The sequence below is a fragment of the Bos javanicus genome, chromosome 2 (assembly GCF_032452875.1).
Source record: "Bos javanicus breed banteng chromosome 2, ARS-OSU_banteng_1.0, whole genome shotgun sequence".
Taxonomy (NCBI): domain Eukaryota; kingdom Metazoa; phylum Chordata; class Mammalia; order Artiodactyla; family Bovidae; genus Bos; species Bos javanicus.
In genome coordinates, this window is record NC_083869.1 from 26,811,746 (window position 1) to 26,829,043 (window position 17,298).

Sequence of the window (17,298 nt, forward strand, 5' to 3'; positions counted from 1 at the left end):
GATTTGCTGATTGTATACTCAGGGTGCAGTTCAATATAGAAAAGTACTCAAGATTATACTTCAGAGATCCATAGTAAGACTGAATTTTATTGAATGTTTCCATATTTATGATGCAGAAAATAAAGCTATAGCTGTATTTTATGAATATGAACATTCATATTTTTATGCAGTTGCTTAACAAGTAATGGAATACTCCAAGTCAGTTCCAAGTCAGACCTCTCAGAAAATAACACATGTAAGGCTAGAAGTCAAACATGTCTGTGAAAGCACATGAGACCCATAAGCGATGATTAGTTCATGACTTGCAGACAGTAGAATGTAATGGTTTGGGACAGACTGAGATGTCATCTTACTGTGTATGCTAAGAACAAACAACTTGAATGTAGGGTTTTACATCCCAAAAAATAGAATAATAGTCATCCTTCTTTCTATCAGAAATTTGCAAATAGGTAGCTCTTTAAAGTATAGATAAAACTCAAAGCAATGAATACACACCTTTCTCCATATGACCCGCTGGCCCCAAATTCTGCCCCAGCAGTTAAGGAATCAATCCTTTTCCTAAGATTGCCTCCCAACCCTTCTACTACAGATACTACAGTTAAGGACTTGAAGACTGTGATTTACTGGTTTTAAATTTAAAATTCAAATGAAATCCATTTATTCCATTTCCAAAGTTTTCTCACAGCATATAATCTTTAATATATTGCACAGGGTTCTTATTATATCTTGAAGCATGAAGAAAGGTTTTTGCTATTAAAAAAAATTTTTTTAATGTAAATGTACATATTTCATTCTCCAGTTTCATTTGTAATAGAAAAAGGAGTGTAAAGGCACTTTAACAATGCAAATGAAAGGATTAATAAACTCAAATTTAGGAAGCTCCTTTATAATTGATTGAGACAGATTAACAAGAGAAATAATCTGTTCAATTTAATATTTATTATTTTTTTAAGCTCTGATTGTTACATTGAAGATTCAATAACTTTGAGGTTTTGATGCCCACTGCTAATCTCTTGGACAATAACACAGTAATTTCTACATGGAATCTCTATATAGGCTTTTTAAAAACAATAAATTAAGGCCCTATTATCCAAACAGACCACCTCCCTATCTATTATGTTTTTCACCTTCTTATTTATAGCTTAGACAGTTTGAAGAGATTTAACCGTGTTGCTAGGCAACTAGCTCCTGAAGCATAACGTATTTCCTTCAGCATCCCAGCCCATTCTTTTTTATCGTCTTCATACCTGATGGAGAAAAAGAACGTAATAAGTTGTTTTAAAGTAGACAGTTCTATAGATCTCCTGGTATTAAATATTTCTCTGAGAAAACCCTATCTGATCTTACCCAGAGGAGGATGCACCTGACTCACAGACTAACACTTGAATTCCTCCAAAAATGTGCATTCTCTGAGCATATACCCAGATTATTGCCATGGTATTTAATCTGGATGCTTAGGCAGTTAAACCTTCTCTGGGAATCAAAGACTGTCCAGTGATGATGAGTAAAAGCAATTAATCCTTCACCTTTGGACTGCTAAAGATGGCTGGTCCCCATGAATCAAGGTCAGCAAAGGGTAAGAACTGGGAAGAGCAGAAACAATTAAGTCACCTTGATTCTGATTTCAGCCGTACCCATACACCAGTGTGATGCGTGGCACTGGACACTAGGGGTCACTCTAAGAAACCATTGTTCTTCCCCTTTTCTGTCCTGTGTGAGTGCTGCTCTTAGACTTTCACTTGACCTTAGGTAAGAACTGGTCACCCTCTCTGAATATTCATGAAGACACAGACAGCTTGAGTCCCTTTGAGACCTGTGTGCTTTTCCTTTCCTGGTGCCTGAAATGCCATCTCTGCATGAGAAATTCCACAACACTGCCTTCTCTCTGAAGCCTTTCTCGCCTTCCTGAAGCAGAGTTTGGTTTGTCTTTCATTTCTCACGGTGTTCTTTGTATGGTATCCATTGATGGTAACAATTATCATCCTATTTTAATGTTTTTATATTTATGTCCTCAACAAGCTCAAAGTTACATGTATTTTATTCACTTTAGTATCTTCCCTTCTCCAGAAGCTATCAATACTTGCTTGGCACATAGGAAATATCCCCAAATCATTCTATGATGAGTGAATGAGATTCAAAATAATTTAAAAATTAGCTGATGCCTATGTTAGAGTTGAGAATCACTGCCTATTCTTGTTTTCCAAGCAAGAATTATTATCCCTGTTTTTCAAAAACCCTAACCTTTCCAGCCTTCCATTATTTCATCACGATGGTGTGATCACTGACCTAGAGCCAGACATCCTGGAATGTGAAGTCAAGTGGGCCTTAGAAAGCATCACTACGAACAAAGCTAGTGGAGGTGATGGAATTCCAGTTGAGCTATTCCAAATCCTGAAAGATGATGCTGTGAAAGTGCTGCACTCAATATGCCAGCAAATTTGGAAAACTCAGCAGTGACCACAGGACTGGAAAATGTCAGTTTTCATTCCAATCCCAAAGAAAGGCAATGCCAAAGAATGCTCAAACTACCGCACAATTGCACTCATCTCACACGCTAGTAAAGTAATGCTCAAAATTCTCCAAGCCAGGCTTCAGCAATATGTGAACCATGAACTTCCTGATGTTCAAGCTGGTTTTAGAAAAGGCAGAGGAACCAGAGATCAAATTGCCAACATCCGCTGGATCATAGAAAAAGCAAGACAGTTCCAGAAAAACATCTATTTCTGCTTCACTGACTACGCCAAAGCCTTTGACTGTGTGGATCACAATAAACTGGAAAATTCTGAAAGAGATGGGAATACCAGACCACCTGATCTGCCTCTTGAGAAATTTGTATGCAGGTCAGGAAGCAACAGTTAGAACTGGACATGGAACAACAGACTGGTTCCAAGTAGGAAAAGGAGTTTGTCAAGGCTGTATATTGTCACCCTGTTCATTTAACTTATATGCAGAGTACATCATGAGAAACGCTGGACTGGAAGAAACACAAACTGGAATCAAGACTGCCGGGAGAAATATCAATAACCTCAGACATGCAGATGACACCACCCTTATGGCAGAAAGTGAAGAGGAACTCAAAGGCCTCTTGATGAAAGTGAAAGTGGAGAGTGAAAAAGTTGGCTTAAAGCTCAACATTCAGAAAACGAAGATCATGGCATCCGGTCCCACCACTTCATGGGAAATAGATGGGGAAAGAGTGGAAACAGTGTCAGACTTTATTTTTCTGGGCTCCAAAATCACTGCAGATGGTGACTGCAGCCATGAAATTAAAAGACGCTTACTCCTTGGAAGGAAAGTTATGACCAACCTAGAGAGCATATTCAAAAGCAGAGACATTACTTTGCCAACAAAGGTTCGTCTAGTCAAGGCTATGGTTTTTCCTGTGATCATGTATGGATGTGAGAGTTGGACTGTGAAGAAGGCTAAGCGCCGAAGAATTGATGCTTTTGAAGTGTGGTGTTGGAGAAGACTCTTGAGAGTCCCTTGGACTGCCAGGAGATCCAACCAGTCCATTCTGAAGGAGATCAGCCCTGGGATTTCTTTGGAAGGAATGATGCTAAAGCTGAAACTCCAGTACTTTGGCCACCTCATGCGAAGAGGTGGCAATACTCTTTGGAAAAGACTCTGATGCTGGGAGGGATTGGGGGCAGGAGGAGAAGGGGACGACAGAGGATGAGATGGCTGGATGGCATCACTGACTCGATGGACGTGAGTTTGAGTGAACTCTGGGAGATGGTGCTGTACAGGGAGGCCTGGCGTGCTGTGATTCATGGGGTCGCAAAGAGTTGGACACGACTGAGCAACTGATCTGATCTGATCTGATCTGATTATTTCATCCTTTTTTCCTGCCGCTTCCAGTGTTTACCCATCTCACCTTTTGCTGAGTCTTTCCTCCCTGGGGATCTCCAGTTTCTTTATCTTCTTCCCTCTTTTTTGAAGGGAAAGTGATAATAGTTAACTTCCTTTTATAGCCACTTTCTCTTGCCTTCTACACAGCTAGTTACTGTTACAATAACATAGGGAAATGATGTCTGATGTACAAAATAATTGTTTGGTTAAGCTGCCAGCCTTTGAGCCTTCCAGTTCACCAGCTGGGAATAAGGCATGTACTGGTTCAGGTATAGAACAAATATTATCCATTTTTCTCTCTTAGGCTCAGTGGTATGCCTCCGTTGATCACTCCTCCAAAGCTGTACTTATAAATTTAAATCTGCAAGCAAATCTAAAGCATAAATTTGGCAGTTTCTGGATGAGTATAGCCAAAGCTATGGTTTTTCCAGTAGTCATGTATGGACATGAGAGTTGGGCCATAAAGAAGGCTCAGTGCCAAAAAATTGATGCTTTTGAACTGTGGTGTTGGAGAAGACTCTTGAGAGTCCCTTGGACTGCAAGGTGATCAAACCAGTCAACCCTAAAGGAAATCAACCCTGAATATTCTTTGGAAGGACTGATGCTGAAGCTGAAGCTCCAATACTTTGACCACGTGATGCGAAGAGATGATTCATTTGAAAAGACCCTGATGTTGGGAAACTGCCAGGAGCCGGCATATTGCATACTGAGTGCATATTGCATATTGAGTGCAGCACTTTCCACAGCATCATCTTTCAGGATCTGGAATAGCTCAACTGGAATTCTATCACTGCCGGGAGCCAGCGTGAGGAGCTCCACCCATGACAAAGGTCATGAGGAAGGAGGCTCGGCATATGCAAAGGCGGGATCGAGCCTCAGGAGTCCCCGTGGAAATTCTCGAGCATCTACCCCCAGAACCAGAGTCTGCCTACTTTCTGCTTTGTGCTTTCACCTACACCTCTGACTTTACGGGGGGCTGTCCCCAACTACCTCTCTCTGAAAAAAGAGTTAGCTTACAGCTCCAGTTAATAATTCCTGGGTGTGACAGTGTTTCAACCTACAAACTCCTTTGGAAATCCTCTAGCCTGCCTGAATAGGCTTTTCCGGCCACATGTGATCATTCAGGGCCTCCCAACTGTGAGAGGCGGGAGATGTTCTAAACTGTCTAAACACAGACTCCTTTGAGTAGTTAAAAGATTGATTAGAAATTGTATTGGTGAAGGGTTTTTCACTTATTGGGCCAATGTTTGCTGCTAAGTCTCCATACTCCTTACCTACTGTGTCCTTGGCAGTGTATTGGTTGATATAATGGGTGTATAGAAATGTAAGTAGTAACCTCAATGTTTGTAACCTTGGACCCTCGAGTTAATTCTTTTCTTGATTGAGCCCACCTCACTTTTGCCCTATAGGAATGCAGCTTTGTCCAATGCTTTTTGGAATAATCACCTTTAGAGAAAAATAAGTTTCTTAAAATGTTAACAGGCCTCCTGGCCAGAAGATGATGTAAATCACCTGGACTTTTGCATATGATAAGTTTGAAAGCCTGGCTTCCATTAGGAAACGGGAGGAGGAGAAAAGGATGGCAGAGGATGAGATGGTTAGTTAGAATAACCAACTCAATGGACATGAATTTGAGCAAACTCTGGAAGATAGTGATGGACAGGGAAGCCTGGAGTGCTGCAGTCCATGGAGTCACAAAGAGTTGGATGCAACTTAGAGACTGAACAATCACAAAATATATCATGAACTCATGCTCACCTCAGGCAACTGAGATCTACCTCCTATAAACTTAGATCAACAAGCATTATACCTAGGCTGAAGACCACACATGGCGGGGACCTGACAGTGACCAGACATCTACATACTGTATGCCCTGCCTCAACTGTGTTACCATGTGACTCTCTATTATGATACAAGTTACACTTCTGCTCCTAAGACCTCTGGATACACTAGTCTCTATATGCTATTCACTGCATTAGAAACTATGGTAAAATACACACACCCCTTCTTTATAAATACATTTATTTTAAGTTTAACTGTAAAATAGTTCAATTGGGTAACAACTGTAAGTGTCATACTTGGGAGACCTGCCCAGCACCTATCTTAGAGGTCAAGTGGATTGGTACTTTTCACTTCTCTTTTAAAAAGCTTTTATAACTGAACACTCTGAAAATTGGAAACATTTTAAAATTAGATTCAAAATAGAATTAATGAATCATGGAAAACTCAAGAGGTTAAATGTTTCTTCAGAGCCCTGTTCTCTTAGGAAATAAAGTACCCTGTGGGAGGAAGGTAAGTGGTTTGGAAGCCTTTACTCTACAGGATGCTTAGAGCATTCATTACACTTTTAAAACTGGAAGGGAGCATAAATGATGAGTTGTTCAACTCTTAATTACTGATTAAGATATAGGCCCCAGTAAGTTCTTTCCCAAGCTCACAGCTAATTAGAAGCAGTACTTGATTAAGTAAGTGGCAATGTGAAAAAGTTCAATAGATTCAAAGAGTGTTTACCACCAAAAAGGTAGTGTACATTTTGGGAAAGTCTGGCTTCCTATGTACTTCAAAACTGTTTTGTCTTACTTGACTTAATATTTAGTTTGGAAAATTGGAGTGAAGAAAACTTACTTCCATATGTCATTGACTTCAGTGGGTGCAAATTCTTTAGATTCCAGCTGAATCATGGCAAAACCACCGATAGCATACAGGGATCCAGCCAAGCTGACCAAACTGATGGAACTTCTTTCTTGGGGAAATTCAGTCATTACTTCCCACCTGGGAATCATTGAAGATACAGTTAATGTAAAACTTAAAAAAATGCCAAATGTATTTACTGAATAACTATAAAAAATAATGAAAAATTTTGAGGAGCATAGGCACCCAAAATTAGAAGATTAAATTTGCTACTGGAAAGTATCTAAATATCCCTTTATTTGAAAGATCAAACCAGATGAGATTTTAAGGCCGTCAATGTATCAATCCAAAAATACTTCACCTTCATCAGTTAGCACCTTTAGCAGTGGTTATCAAACTGTGTGCCATAAACAGTGGAGTAGTGGGGGGCAATTCTAGGGTTCCTTGGCCCTACTGTGTTGGGTTTCATTTGAATGCTAATACAAATTTTAAAAATCTTTGCGCTCTGTAGTGTCTCAAGAAATCTCCAGCCCTTTTTAATAAAGCATGTGAAAATGATAGTTTCGGGCTCCCCAAGTTACACTAGTGGTAAAGAATCCGCCTGCCAACGCAGGAGACACAAGAGACATAAGTTCTGTCCCTGGGTCAGGAAGAGTCCCTTGGAGGAGGAAATGGCAACCCGTTGCAGTATTCTTCCCTGGAAAATTCAATGGACAGAGGAGCATGGTGAGCTACAGTCCATGGGGTCACAAAGAGTTGGACACGACTGAGCACATATGAGGACAGTTAACAAACTAGGGTTGGAAATTTTCTTTTTAATAATTTATCCTTCATCCTTTTAAATAAAGGATATATGGGAACTTTTTAATGTTAATGGCTGTATGAAATAGGACCACTGAAGATAAAAATCAATCAAATTAGTTGGAAGTATCAAGAGTCTAGAATGAGTTAGTCATTTTGGTAGCTCTCTTCCAGTACTCTGGCATTACAAGTGGACCTCATAGTTTTTCTCTAAATATATCATCTGTTTAACTATAAAAAATAATATACGTACATTGTAGAAAATCTGGAGAAACAAGTTATAGAAGAAGACAACTATCACCCATGATCCTATCCTTCAAATATAATCATAAGCAAAACTTTGCTATATTTGTCATTTAAAAATGCAAATAAATTTTAAAATATCCATCTATACATATGTACTGGAGAAGACAATGGCACCCCACTCCAGTACTCTTGTCTGGAAAATCCCATGGACGGAGGAGCCTGGTAGTCTGCAGTCCTTGGGGTCACTAAGGGTTAGACATGACTGAGCGAATTCACTTTCACTTTTCACTTTCATGCATTGGAGAAGGAAATAGGAATCCACTCCAGTGTTCTTGCCTGAAGAATCCAGGGACAGAGGAGCCTGGTGGGCTGCCGTCTATGGGGTCACACAGAGTTGGACACGACTGAAGTGACTTAGCAGCAGCAGCATACATATGTACAAAACTAATAATGTAGAGTATTTACAGTTTTGTGTGTTGCTGCATTAAAAACATGATTTTTAATGATCATAAAAATCCATTTCCATAAAACTTCCTTGTAATTTTCAGATTAACTAAAGTCTATTTTGAACTGTGGTGTAGGCAAAGACTCTTGAGAGTCCCTTGGACTGCAAGGAGATCCAACCAGTCCATCCTAAAGGAGATCAGTCCTGAGTATTCACTGGAAGGACTGATGATGACGCTGAAACTCCAATACTTTGGCCACCTGGTATGAAGAGCTGACTTTTGAAAAGACCCTGATGCTGGGAAAGATTGAAGGTGTGGGGAGAAGGGAACGACAGAGGATGAGATGGTTGGATGGCATCACCGACTCAATGGACATGAGGTTGAGTAGACTGGGAGTTGGTGATGGATGGGGAGGCCTGGCATGCTGCAGTCCATATTGTCACAAAGAGTCAGACATGACTGAGTGACTGAACTGAAATGAACTGAACTGAACTAAAAGTCTATTTTGTAATCAGGCATACTTGGTTCCTTAAAAAAGTAATAATAGTGTTCTAATTTTTTCTTTATTGCTAAACTAGGAACATAAAAACTATATTCTCATCTAGATATATGAGCTCAAAAACTTGAAAAGGACTAATTCTATATAAAGAATATCTGTCCTATATCTTCACATTAACTTTAAGCCAATACAATCTTAAAAGTGAAAAAAAAAAAAGAGAAAATTATAAAGAACACAAAAGAATCAAACATCTGAAGCATTCATCCTTTACAAATATCACAAACTAAGTGGAGGTCTTTTAATATTTAAAGAAACTACACATTTCAAATCAAATAACCTTATAGAGAGATGTATATCCACTATTGTGTATATAATTATTCAGAAGTATTACCTTTGCAAGGCTAAATTCACAAAATTAACAAGTGAGGGCAAACTGATTACTCCAACATTAACTTGAGGGTCATGTATTCCAAATTACAGACACACATAATGCATTGAAATGGTGGGTGTTTCATACCTATAACACCGAAAGAAACAGAGAAAGACACTTCCTCTTCAGTCCTTGCCTCCCTGCCCTCCTCTCCCCTTGTCCAAATTAGAAATTGAAGCATACAGTGATTCATATTCCATAGTAAGAGATAACAGCTTACTTATTGGTGTTGAGGTCAAAAGCTTCAACTGAAGCTGAAAGACCGTCTTCAGTGACACCTCCAGCAATCACAATTTTGCCTTTATGGACTGCCACTCCAAACATGGAACGAGGGATTTTCATTGGAGCCAGATCTTTCCAATCTCCTTTTTTGGGGTTGTAGATAAACACTCTGTTTGTACATTTTCTGTAAACAAAACACAACAAAATGGTCCTTTAAGAATTTTCCTTTTTTGAAAGAAACAACTTGACTAATCACTTAGCCACAGTTCTCATTTGAAATATGAGATATAATGAGGATCAGAAAAATTCTTAATCTGAACATATGTCACCGAGCAAAGGACAATAATAAATATGAGAACCAAAACTATTTTATAACAATTATACTACTGGAAGGTAGCATTCTTTACTTTTGGCAATTGTCTAGAGGCCCAGGAAGCAGATTTTAATCCTATCTGCTACTAAGTTAAATGGAAAACATGAATAGAGTTAACAAAATTCATAAATTCTTTATTGTGCCTCTGTTACAAAAATGTTTATTCATTTCGTTATCTGAATATCCTAAGAATGAATCAGTTAACTTAAAAAATATTTAGGTGTGAATGTACCTATTTTCAATGTAACTATAATTTGATGATTCATTACATTTTAGTCTATCACTAATATACCAATGCATTTTAAGAAATCTGGGACTAAAGATTAGACAACTAGTCATCTGAGCTGATGAGTAATGAGAACAATTTTACATGCTAAATGCTACCAGAAAAACCTGGACTCATCTGAATTATCTTTCTGAGATTCTTATGATTCCATAATTTACTGATGGGAGTTTGAATTTCAAATAACAATTAACTGGATATATCTGGTTAAGCCAAAAAGCAACAAAACAAAACCTCAACTTTTTTTTTCACTAGTTTTATAAAAGATCAGATTTCTGGAGTAGAAACATTTCCTGTAATACATGACTATGAGTATTATCTTAAAACTCCATAAGAACATGATCCAAGATCATGTTCTTCAAATTCAGTGGCAAAAACTAGTATAATTCAGTGCTTGCTTTTAGATAATGACTCATTTCAAAGTTCTTGACTCTGGCATTTGTCAAGCAATGTTGTCTTAGTTAATCATATTCTCAAGATGAATATATTCTTACTGACAAGACCATATGCTTCTTACTGACATATCAATTTCCTAGTTACTAATACTACTTGAAGGAAACAATTTAAATTATTTGGCAGGGTCACTATGTTTCCAAAGTCAAAACACTGCTCAACACAGATTTTCCATTCCATTTACTGAGGAAAAATGCCCCAAATAAGATTTAGCACTGAGTGTGTTTATAATATGGCCTTCCTTTAAATGTTTATTTAATGGGAATATCTGGCATTAAGGAGGATATCAAGATTTCAGAATATGTTATCATTGAATATAGATTATATAAAAGCTCACTGCTTTTTAAAATCACATATTCTATAATATATGTCATTTTAATTGAATAATAACCATTAATTTTTAACTCCAGAATATAGAGTTCTTTAATTCTAGCACATTTCCATATTTTACTCTCCTTTCCTGCTTTGTCCTTAAATTCTTTCTTTTTTGCCACTTTATTTATTTTTTAATTAAAGGATAACTGCTTTACTGAATTTTGTTGTTTTCTGTCAAATACCAACAAGAATCAGCCATAGGTACACCTATGTCCCCTTCCTCCTAGACCTCCTTCCCATCTCCCTCCCCATCCCACCCTTCTAGATTGTCACAGAACCCCTGTTTGAGTTCCCTGAGTCATACAGCAAATTCTTGTTGACTATCTATTTTACATATGCTAATGTAAGTTTCCATGTTACTCTCTCCATACATCTCATGCTCTTCCTCCTCCCCTCCGCCCAACCCCCCCCCACCCCCGCCGCCCTGCCCTGTGTCCACAGGTCTGTTCTTTATGTCTGTTTATCCATTGCTGCCCTGCAAAACCTAGAACCTATTATACAGAGTGAAGTAAGTCAGAAAGAGAAATATAAATATCATATTCTGATGCATATATATGGAATCTAGAAAGATGGTATTTGCAGGGCAGCACAGGAAAAACAGACATAGAGAATAGTTCTTAAATTCTTTAATTCTGGCTTCCTTTCCAGGACTGGACAACTCTTAACCTAAGCAAGTGATACAAGCCAAATTAGGTGGCGTTTTCAGGGGCAGGAAATTTGTTATCATTATTGAAATCGAAAATCATCATTTTACCAAACAGGCTACTGGCTTAACAGACTTCTGGAACACTCTGAACTCACTTCTTCCATAAAATCTCTTTCCTAATTACCTATCCCTTGAGAAGTACCTAAAAATCAAGTTATATGAAGCTTCATCCTCTTTTTCTCCTAAAAGACTGGGTGCTACTGAGTATTCCAGGTATATTTCTTTTGTTTGATCAGTGTCTGTTTGTGACCAGTTGTTAAATATTTTGAATATCATCTGTCCAGGAATAAATATGTGAAACATTGCTGAGGAAAGAGCTGCCTGCTTTTCAGTCAAATGTTTTTCAGTTTCAAACTCAACTATCTAAATTCTCTCTTATGAATGTAAAGTACAAAATCCATGATTTTTTTATACACTATTGTTTTAGTAGCTATATTTTAAATGCTATATTAAAGATATATGCTTAATTTTTATCTATCAGTACTTACGGCTAAATCCATGAAAAGTCCACTGGTTTTAATGTAGTAAAATATAATTTTAAATTAGCCAAATAAAAGACTTGATTATGCTCCTAAACGCTGCTTTTCCATTGTAAGAATGCTTATGATGGAGCTATTATGCTCATTCCTAGCAATATATTGGGCATATACAAACTGACTTCAGCAGTTTAATAATTTTATACAGTTTTCCTTCATAAGTCATTATTAATATCCTCCAATAACATTTCAAAATTTATTTTTAAATTTTATTTCAAAAATGTTATAGGGGAGAACCAAGTATCATTCCAGTATAAACAGAAAGGAACCCTTGTAATAAAAAATCACCTGGATATAAACCATAAGATTTTAGGATACTTACTTATCATCTGTCTTTCCTCCAAGACAATATATCATCCCCTTATGTGAAATCACACTATGGCCATAGACTTTGATAGGAAGCTTTTTAACTTCATTCCATTTGGCTGCCCTAAAATCAGAAGATGATAGGATTTATATGCTTTCAGTAAACTTCAGGTTCTAAAACTATGATTTTGTTATAGACACTCATATACCTGAATGCTTAGGAAATGAAAATATCATGCCAACTTACGCAGGATCATAGCATAATACTGTATCCAGAGAAGCCTCTGTTTGAAGGTCTTTGCCTGCAACTACGTAGATTTTGTCATCTATCTCTCCCAGACCGAACAGACACCTAGCTGAAGGCAGAGGTGGGAGTCCAACCCACTCAGATGCTACATTATCAAGCTGAAAGAAAAAAATATAGGAGGAATTGTGAAGCTTGTTATAGGTGTACCAAAAAATATGCTATACTTTGTTGTTTAGAATTGATTGAGATAGTAGAAGATCTCATAAGTTTAAAACTATAACTCAGAAAGGATCATATTTTACCTTTGAATTACCAGGAAAAATGAGAAAATCCACACAGCCTACCAAAATAGCTAAAAATACTCAAACCTGGAGAACTTGGGAAAAGGAAAGCGAGAATAAAATAGTCGTCAGAGATTAGTTAGAACTGTGAGATTTCTTGTCAAACTTTCTTCCCACATTACCCTGTTCAGGTTTGAACAAGGAATCAATACTTCGAGGACATTGGGGAAATAGATTGCCGCTGTAGGGAGGGTCGTAGTGTGTGAGTGGCCCCCGCAAGCTTATTTAACATGCCCCAAGCTGGCGCCCAGGACAGCTGGACCTGTCGCTCAGTTCAGACAACTGGGACATTAGATATTATCTTTTTTTCTTTCCTTAAACATTTTTAAGTTCTCCATGCTTCACTTTATTACTTTAGATACAGGCAGGTGTTACAGCCTATAACCTCCCAGGTTTTGGTGGGAGTCATTTAAAATATTCTTTTCCTTCCCTCGCACTCTTTCTCTCTTTCTGATTTAAATTAGAAAGGAATTCTGCTTGTTTTTGCTATTGCCAATTCTGGGAGCCTAAGACAGCCTCCAAGAGCCCACGCTCTGGGATATGTGATTGATTCTAATATGGCTGGCATCAGCTTTAGGACTAACTATTGGTAATTTTAAGATTTTCCACTTTGCATTTTAGGACACCAAGACATAAGAAAGCTCCTTTCTGAGGGAGTGCAGTCAGAGATTTGTTGTTCTCTCTAGTGCTATTTCTGTGTAGCATAAGAAAAAAGGAAAAAAAAAAAAACAACAGAATAACTGGTTACCAAGAACAGATGCAGATATTCAAGTCTGTGGTATATCCAGATGGTGATCACTAATGCATTCATTTTTTTTAAAAAGTCCTTTATCAAGAAACCAGTAGGTAGTATAGAAGCAAAAATAATGACAATTATCAACTTTTGGGGATTCCCTGGTGGCTCACTGGCAAAGAATCCATCTGCCAATGTAGGAGATGCGGGTTCAATTCCTGGTCAGGAAGATCCCTTGGAGAAGGAAATGGCAACCCACTCCAGTATTCTTGCCTGAGAAATCCCATGGACAGAGGAGCCTGGTGGGCTACAGTTCACGGGGCCACAAAGGAATCGGACATGACTGACTAAACAACAACAAAGGAACGCTTACTCTGTGACAGGCTTCATGCCAGGTGCTTTATACAGGTAATCTAATTTAGTCCTCTCGTTTGTTAGCTCTGATTTAGAGATGAGAAAACAGGCACAGAAAGGTTAAACAATTTGCTCAGGCTCACAGAGCTTTTAAGTGATACTTGATGCAAACTATATAAATTCATAGGTTTTCTTTTTTCTTTTTTTAAGTGGGAGCAGCAGCCATCATAATCCCAAATCAGAGGGTTTACTGCCCACACTGCCCGGTGCCGTCTACCTTCCCATACTACCCCCGATAGGGCGCTTCCTACAGCAGACTGCCTGCCAGCTGTTTTTACAGATGAGCTGTCAAGCCATTTAACCTCTCTGGCTTCAGTTTTCTCATCCCTAAAATTAGAGTTTGAACTCAGAATACTTAAGATGTGGCGCTGTTCAAAGATTTGATGAAACTGTTAATTCTATGGGAAAAAACCCTCTCTTATCTAAGTAAAAAAAATTATCATAATCCAATTCTAGTATACAATCAAAGGTCATATGAATCCTGACTTAATACATTTTAAACAGAGGTGACAACGCAGAAAATACAAAACCTGAAATTCTCACACACTTTCTTATGAGTCATAATCCTCTTTCACAGGTGTTTTTATCCTGGCTCACTATTTTATCCTTGTCTCACTATTTGTGCCTTTTGAAGGAGCAAGGCATAGGAAAGGATAGGGAGTTGACCTTTTCAACTTTGAGTAACTGTTTTTGTAGCTATAAGGAAAATCAAGCATGCTTCCAGAACCAGAAATGTGAGGTGATGTCAATAAAAGCAAGGGTAGCGATAGGATAGAAGGGACTAAAGATAAGGCTAGAAGTATTCTTTGGATCTGATTTCCAGGTTATTTGTATTTTGATGTCATTTTTACTTCCTAAATATATTATTGTCTTTTCAATTGAATTTACCCTTTCTGAAATTTATCTGAATTTAAAACTAGCCTTTAGGAAGTTTTCTGGCCCACATTCAAATACTTATTACAGCTTCTACTGTTATTTTTATGAAGTTAACATCCTTTAATAGAATTTGGAAAATTAAGAAGCATGATTGACATGTATTATTACATTTTTTTGAGATTAGTAGAAGCTGGTTAAAGAGTGTGTTTTATAAATGCGCGGTATGTCACACAATTTGAAATCACTCAGTGACTGTGGTGTGACATTCTATACTTACTTATCTTTGCCCTTTCGAATTCAAGGCCCATAAACTACAGGCCATGAGTAGCCATGACCTAAACAAACCCTTTTGAACTATCTGTAAGCTACAAAGTACTGGTATTGGTATTAAAGATAAAGTCACTGATTCCTTCATAAACTGGTAAAGTATAATGTGTTGGTAACATGAAACTAAGTCCTTTCAAACTACAGAGAGTTTGTTTAGGAAGATCTCTCTTCTTGGAAACTTCTATGGTTTCATAAAAGATTAAGTTGCAATAATGTCTAAGTACAACTCTGATCCAAAGAAATTTGATCACTTACCACAAATAAAAATTTCTAAATACAATTAATCGATTCAAACTAGTGACGTTTGTATAGATAGTATTTCCTCAAAGGCAATCCAAAGCATGTAAAATACTTATACAAGTTCTTTTCACTTTCAATAAAATTGTATTTTAGGCAGTAAACCATAAATAAGAGATGAAATGCTACCTCTGAGAATTTCAAATCAAGCAAACTTGGAAAAAGGTAGAAAATCTGATCAATTAGAACTTTTTGTAAAGTGTAGAGTACTTTGATTTTTGGAAAAAACCTATTTTTCAGAAAGAGGATACAAGATTAAATTTTGTTTTTACTAAAATACTGGACTTTAAAGGATTACAGTCACAACTATCAACTATGAACATGACATTTTAGGTAAAAGAGCATAAAGAAAATCATGAGCCATCACTTGTACATGAATTAGAACCTCATTCTTCATGAAAATGTTTATTAAATATTAACAAGCAGTTAACTGATCTAGATATTTGTCAGTACTCTAATGAAAATGCAAGGGACTGGCATAGGACGTCAAGTATTGATGAATACAGTACAAGCAGCCTAAGTAGTTCACAATCAGCTAACTAGATGGTGACTAACATCCTTTCCTCTATGTCTCTGCATATGTGAGGACAGCCTTTCTTACCTGGAAGAAGTAGGACTGTAGGGGCTGATCTTTATTTTCTTCATCCACATACAGCCCTCCTACCACATACACCTGATTTTGTTGGGTAACGATGCTGGAATGATTTCTGGGGATCTGCTCAGCCAGCGCAGTAAGGTAGCATTCATTTTCCGTGGGATCGTAAGCCACAGCAGCTGTGTCATTAACCAAGAGGATGAGGTCCTTGACAAACATTCCATGCCTGGGAATATCATTCAGGTAACCAGGAAGCAAATCTTCATCACCAACATCACCGTTCACCTCACCAGCCCCAGCCTTCTCTGTGTTTTTGCTAGGTTCTGGGAGTTTGCCTGCAAAGGCATCTTTGAGAACTTTGATTTTTTTCTGGAGTTCTGGGTTGCTTTTAATTATATCATCTTTTTCAACATGATCTTTAAAATATTTTTCTGTCATAAGGCGAAAACGAATACAATCAAACACTTCGCTAAGGTTTTTAACCCTATTTTCTTTGTCTGTTCGCACCCATTTCATCACTGCCTCAAATACTGCTTCTTCCTTTTCTACATTTAGGCTGTCATTGGAAATGACTGAGATCAGCTCCTGCGGAGACAGTTGCATGAAGTCCTCTTCCTTACAAATCTGTACAAAGCGATCAGACACAAATTCACGGGCAGAAATGGCAAGTCTCGGGCAGTCAAGAAGAAGTCCTAATCTTAGAATAGCTAGACAGTTACCAGGAGCAAGTCTTTTCTGAAGATAAGAAACGCAGACAGTGAACACGGAGGGGATCTGAAAGCGGCTGGCCAATGCAAAAATTTCTTGCACGTTTCCATCGTTGAGATCAATACTGGCAGAGTATAGGTACTTAATGATTAAATCCAGTACAGCAGGATCCACATTATCTAGTACTACCTCCTTTTTTTTCGCCTCATCAATTTCAGATAAAAAATACTCACGGAAGTAAGGACTACAAGCTGACAAAATCAATCTGTGGCAAGGAAGACTTTTGTCACCTGCTTTTAGGGTGCAATCGATGAATTTTTTCTCATCCAGGAGATCTTTTAGACCATCCTGAAGAAGGGTGGATTGGTAAAGCCGCAGTTCCTCTGCGAGTTCCCGCTGGGAATCCATTTTGTGAGCAACCTGGGTAAGGAAGGGGACACTAAGGCCTTAGCTCCTCACAGCACACAGGTCTAGCAGTAAAAAGGCAGATCAGTGTGCTCTGCCCAGCTCGAAGCCTTTGCAATTTAATCCCACCAGCTAAATATAGACACCAATGCTAACAACGGGAATGCAGGAGAGCTAGTTTGGAAGAAGAGTGGCTCTT

At 38.0% G+C, this 17,298-nt stretch overlaps 1 protein-coding gene across 1 annotated transcript; it reads right to left on the minus strand.

Annotated features, from left to right (window-relative positions):
• Positions 1-917: 917 nt before the first annotated feature.
• Positions 918-17,205, minus strand: KLHL41 (kelch like family member 41). Its single transcript, XM_061435939.1, has 6 exons — positions 15,993-17,205; positions 12,404-12,561; positions 12,173-12,280; positions 9,123-9,308; positions 6,475-6,621; positions 918-1,247 (listed from the first exon to the last, which is right to left on the minus strand). Exons 1-6 carry the CDS (start codon positions 17,100-17,102, stop codon positions 1,136-1,138), a joined length of 1,821 nt encoding a protein of 606 aa, XP_061291923.1. The 5' UTR covers positions 17,103-17,205; the 3' UTR covers positions 918-1,135.
• Positions 17,206-17,298: the final 93 nt, after the last annotated feature.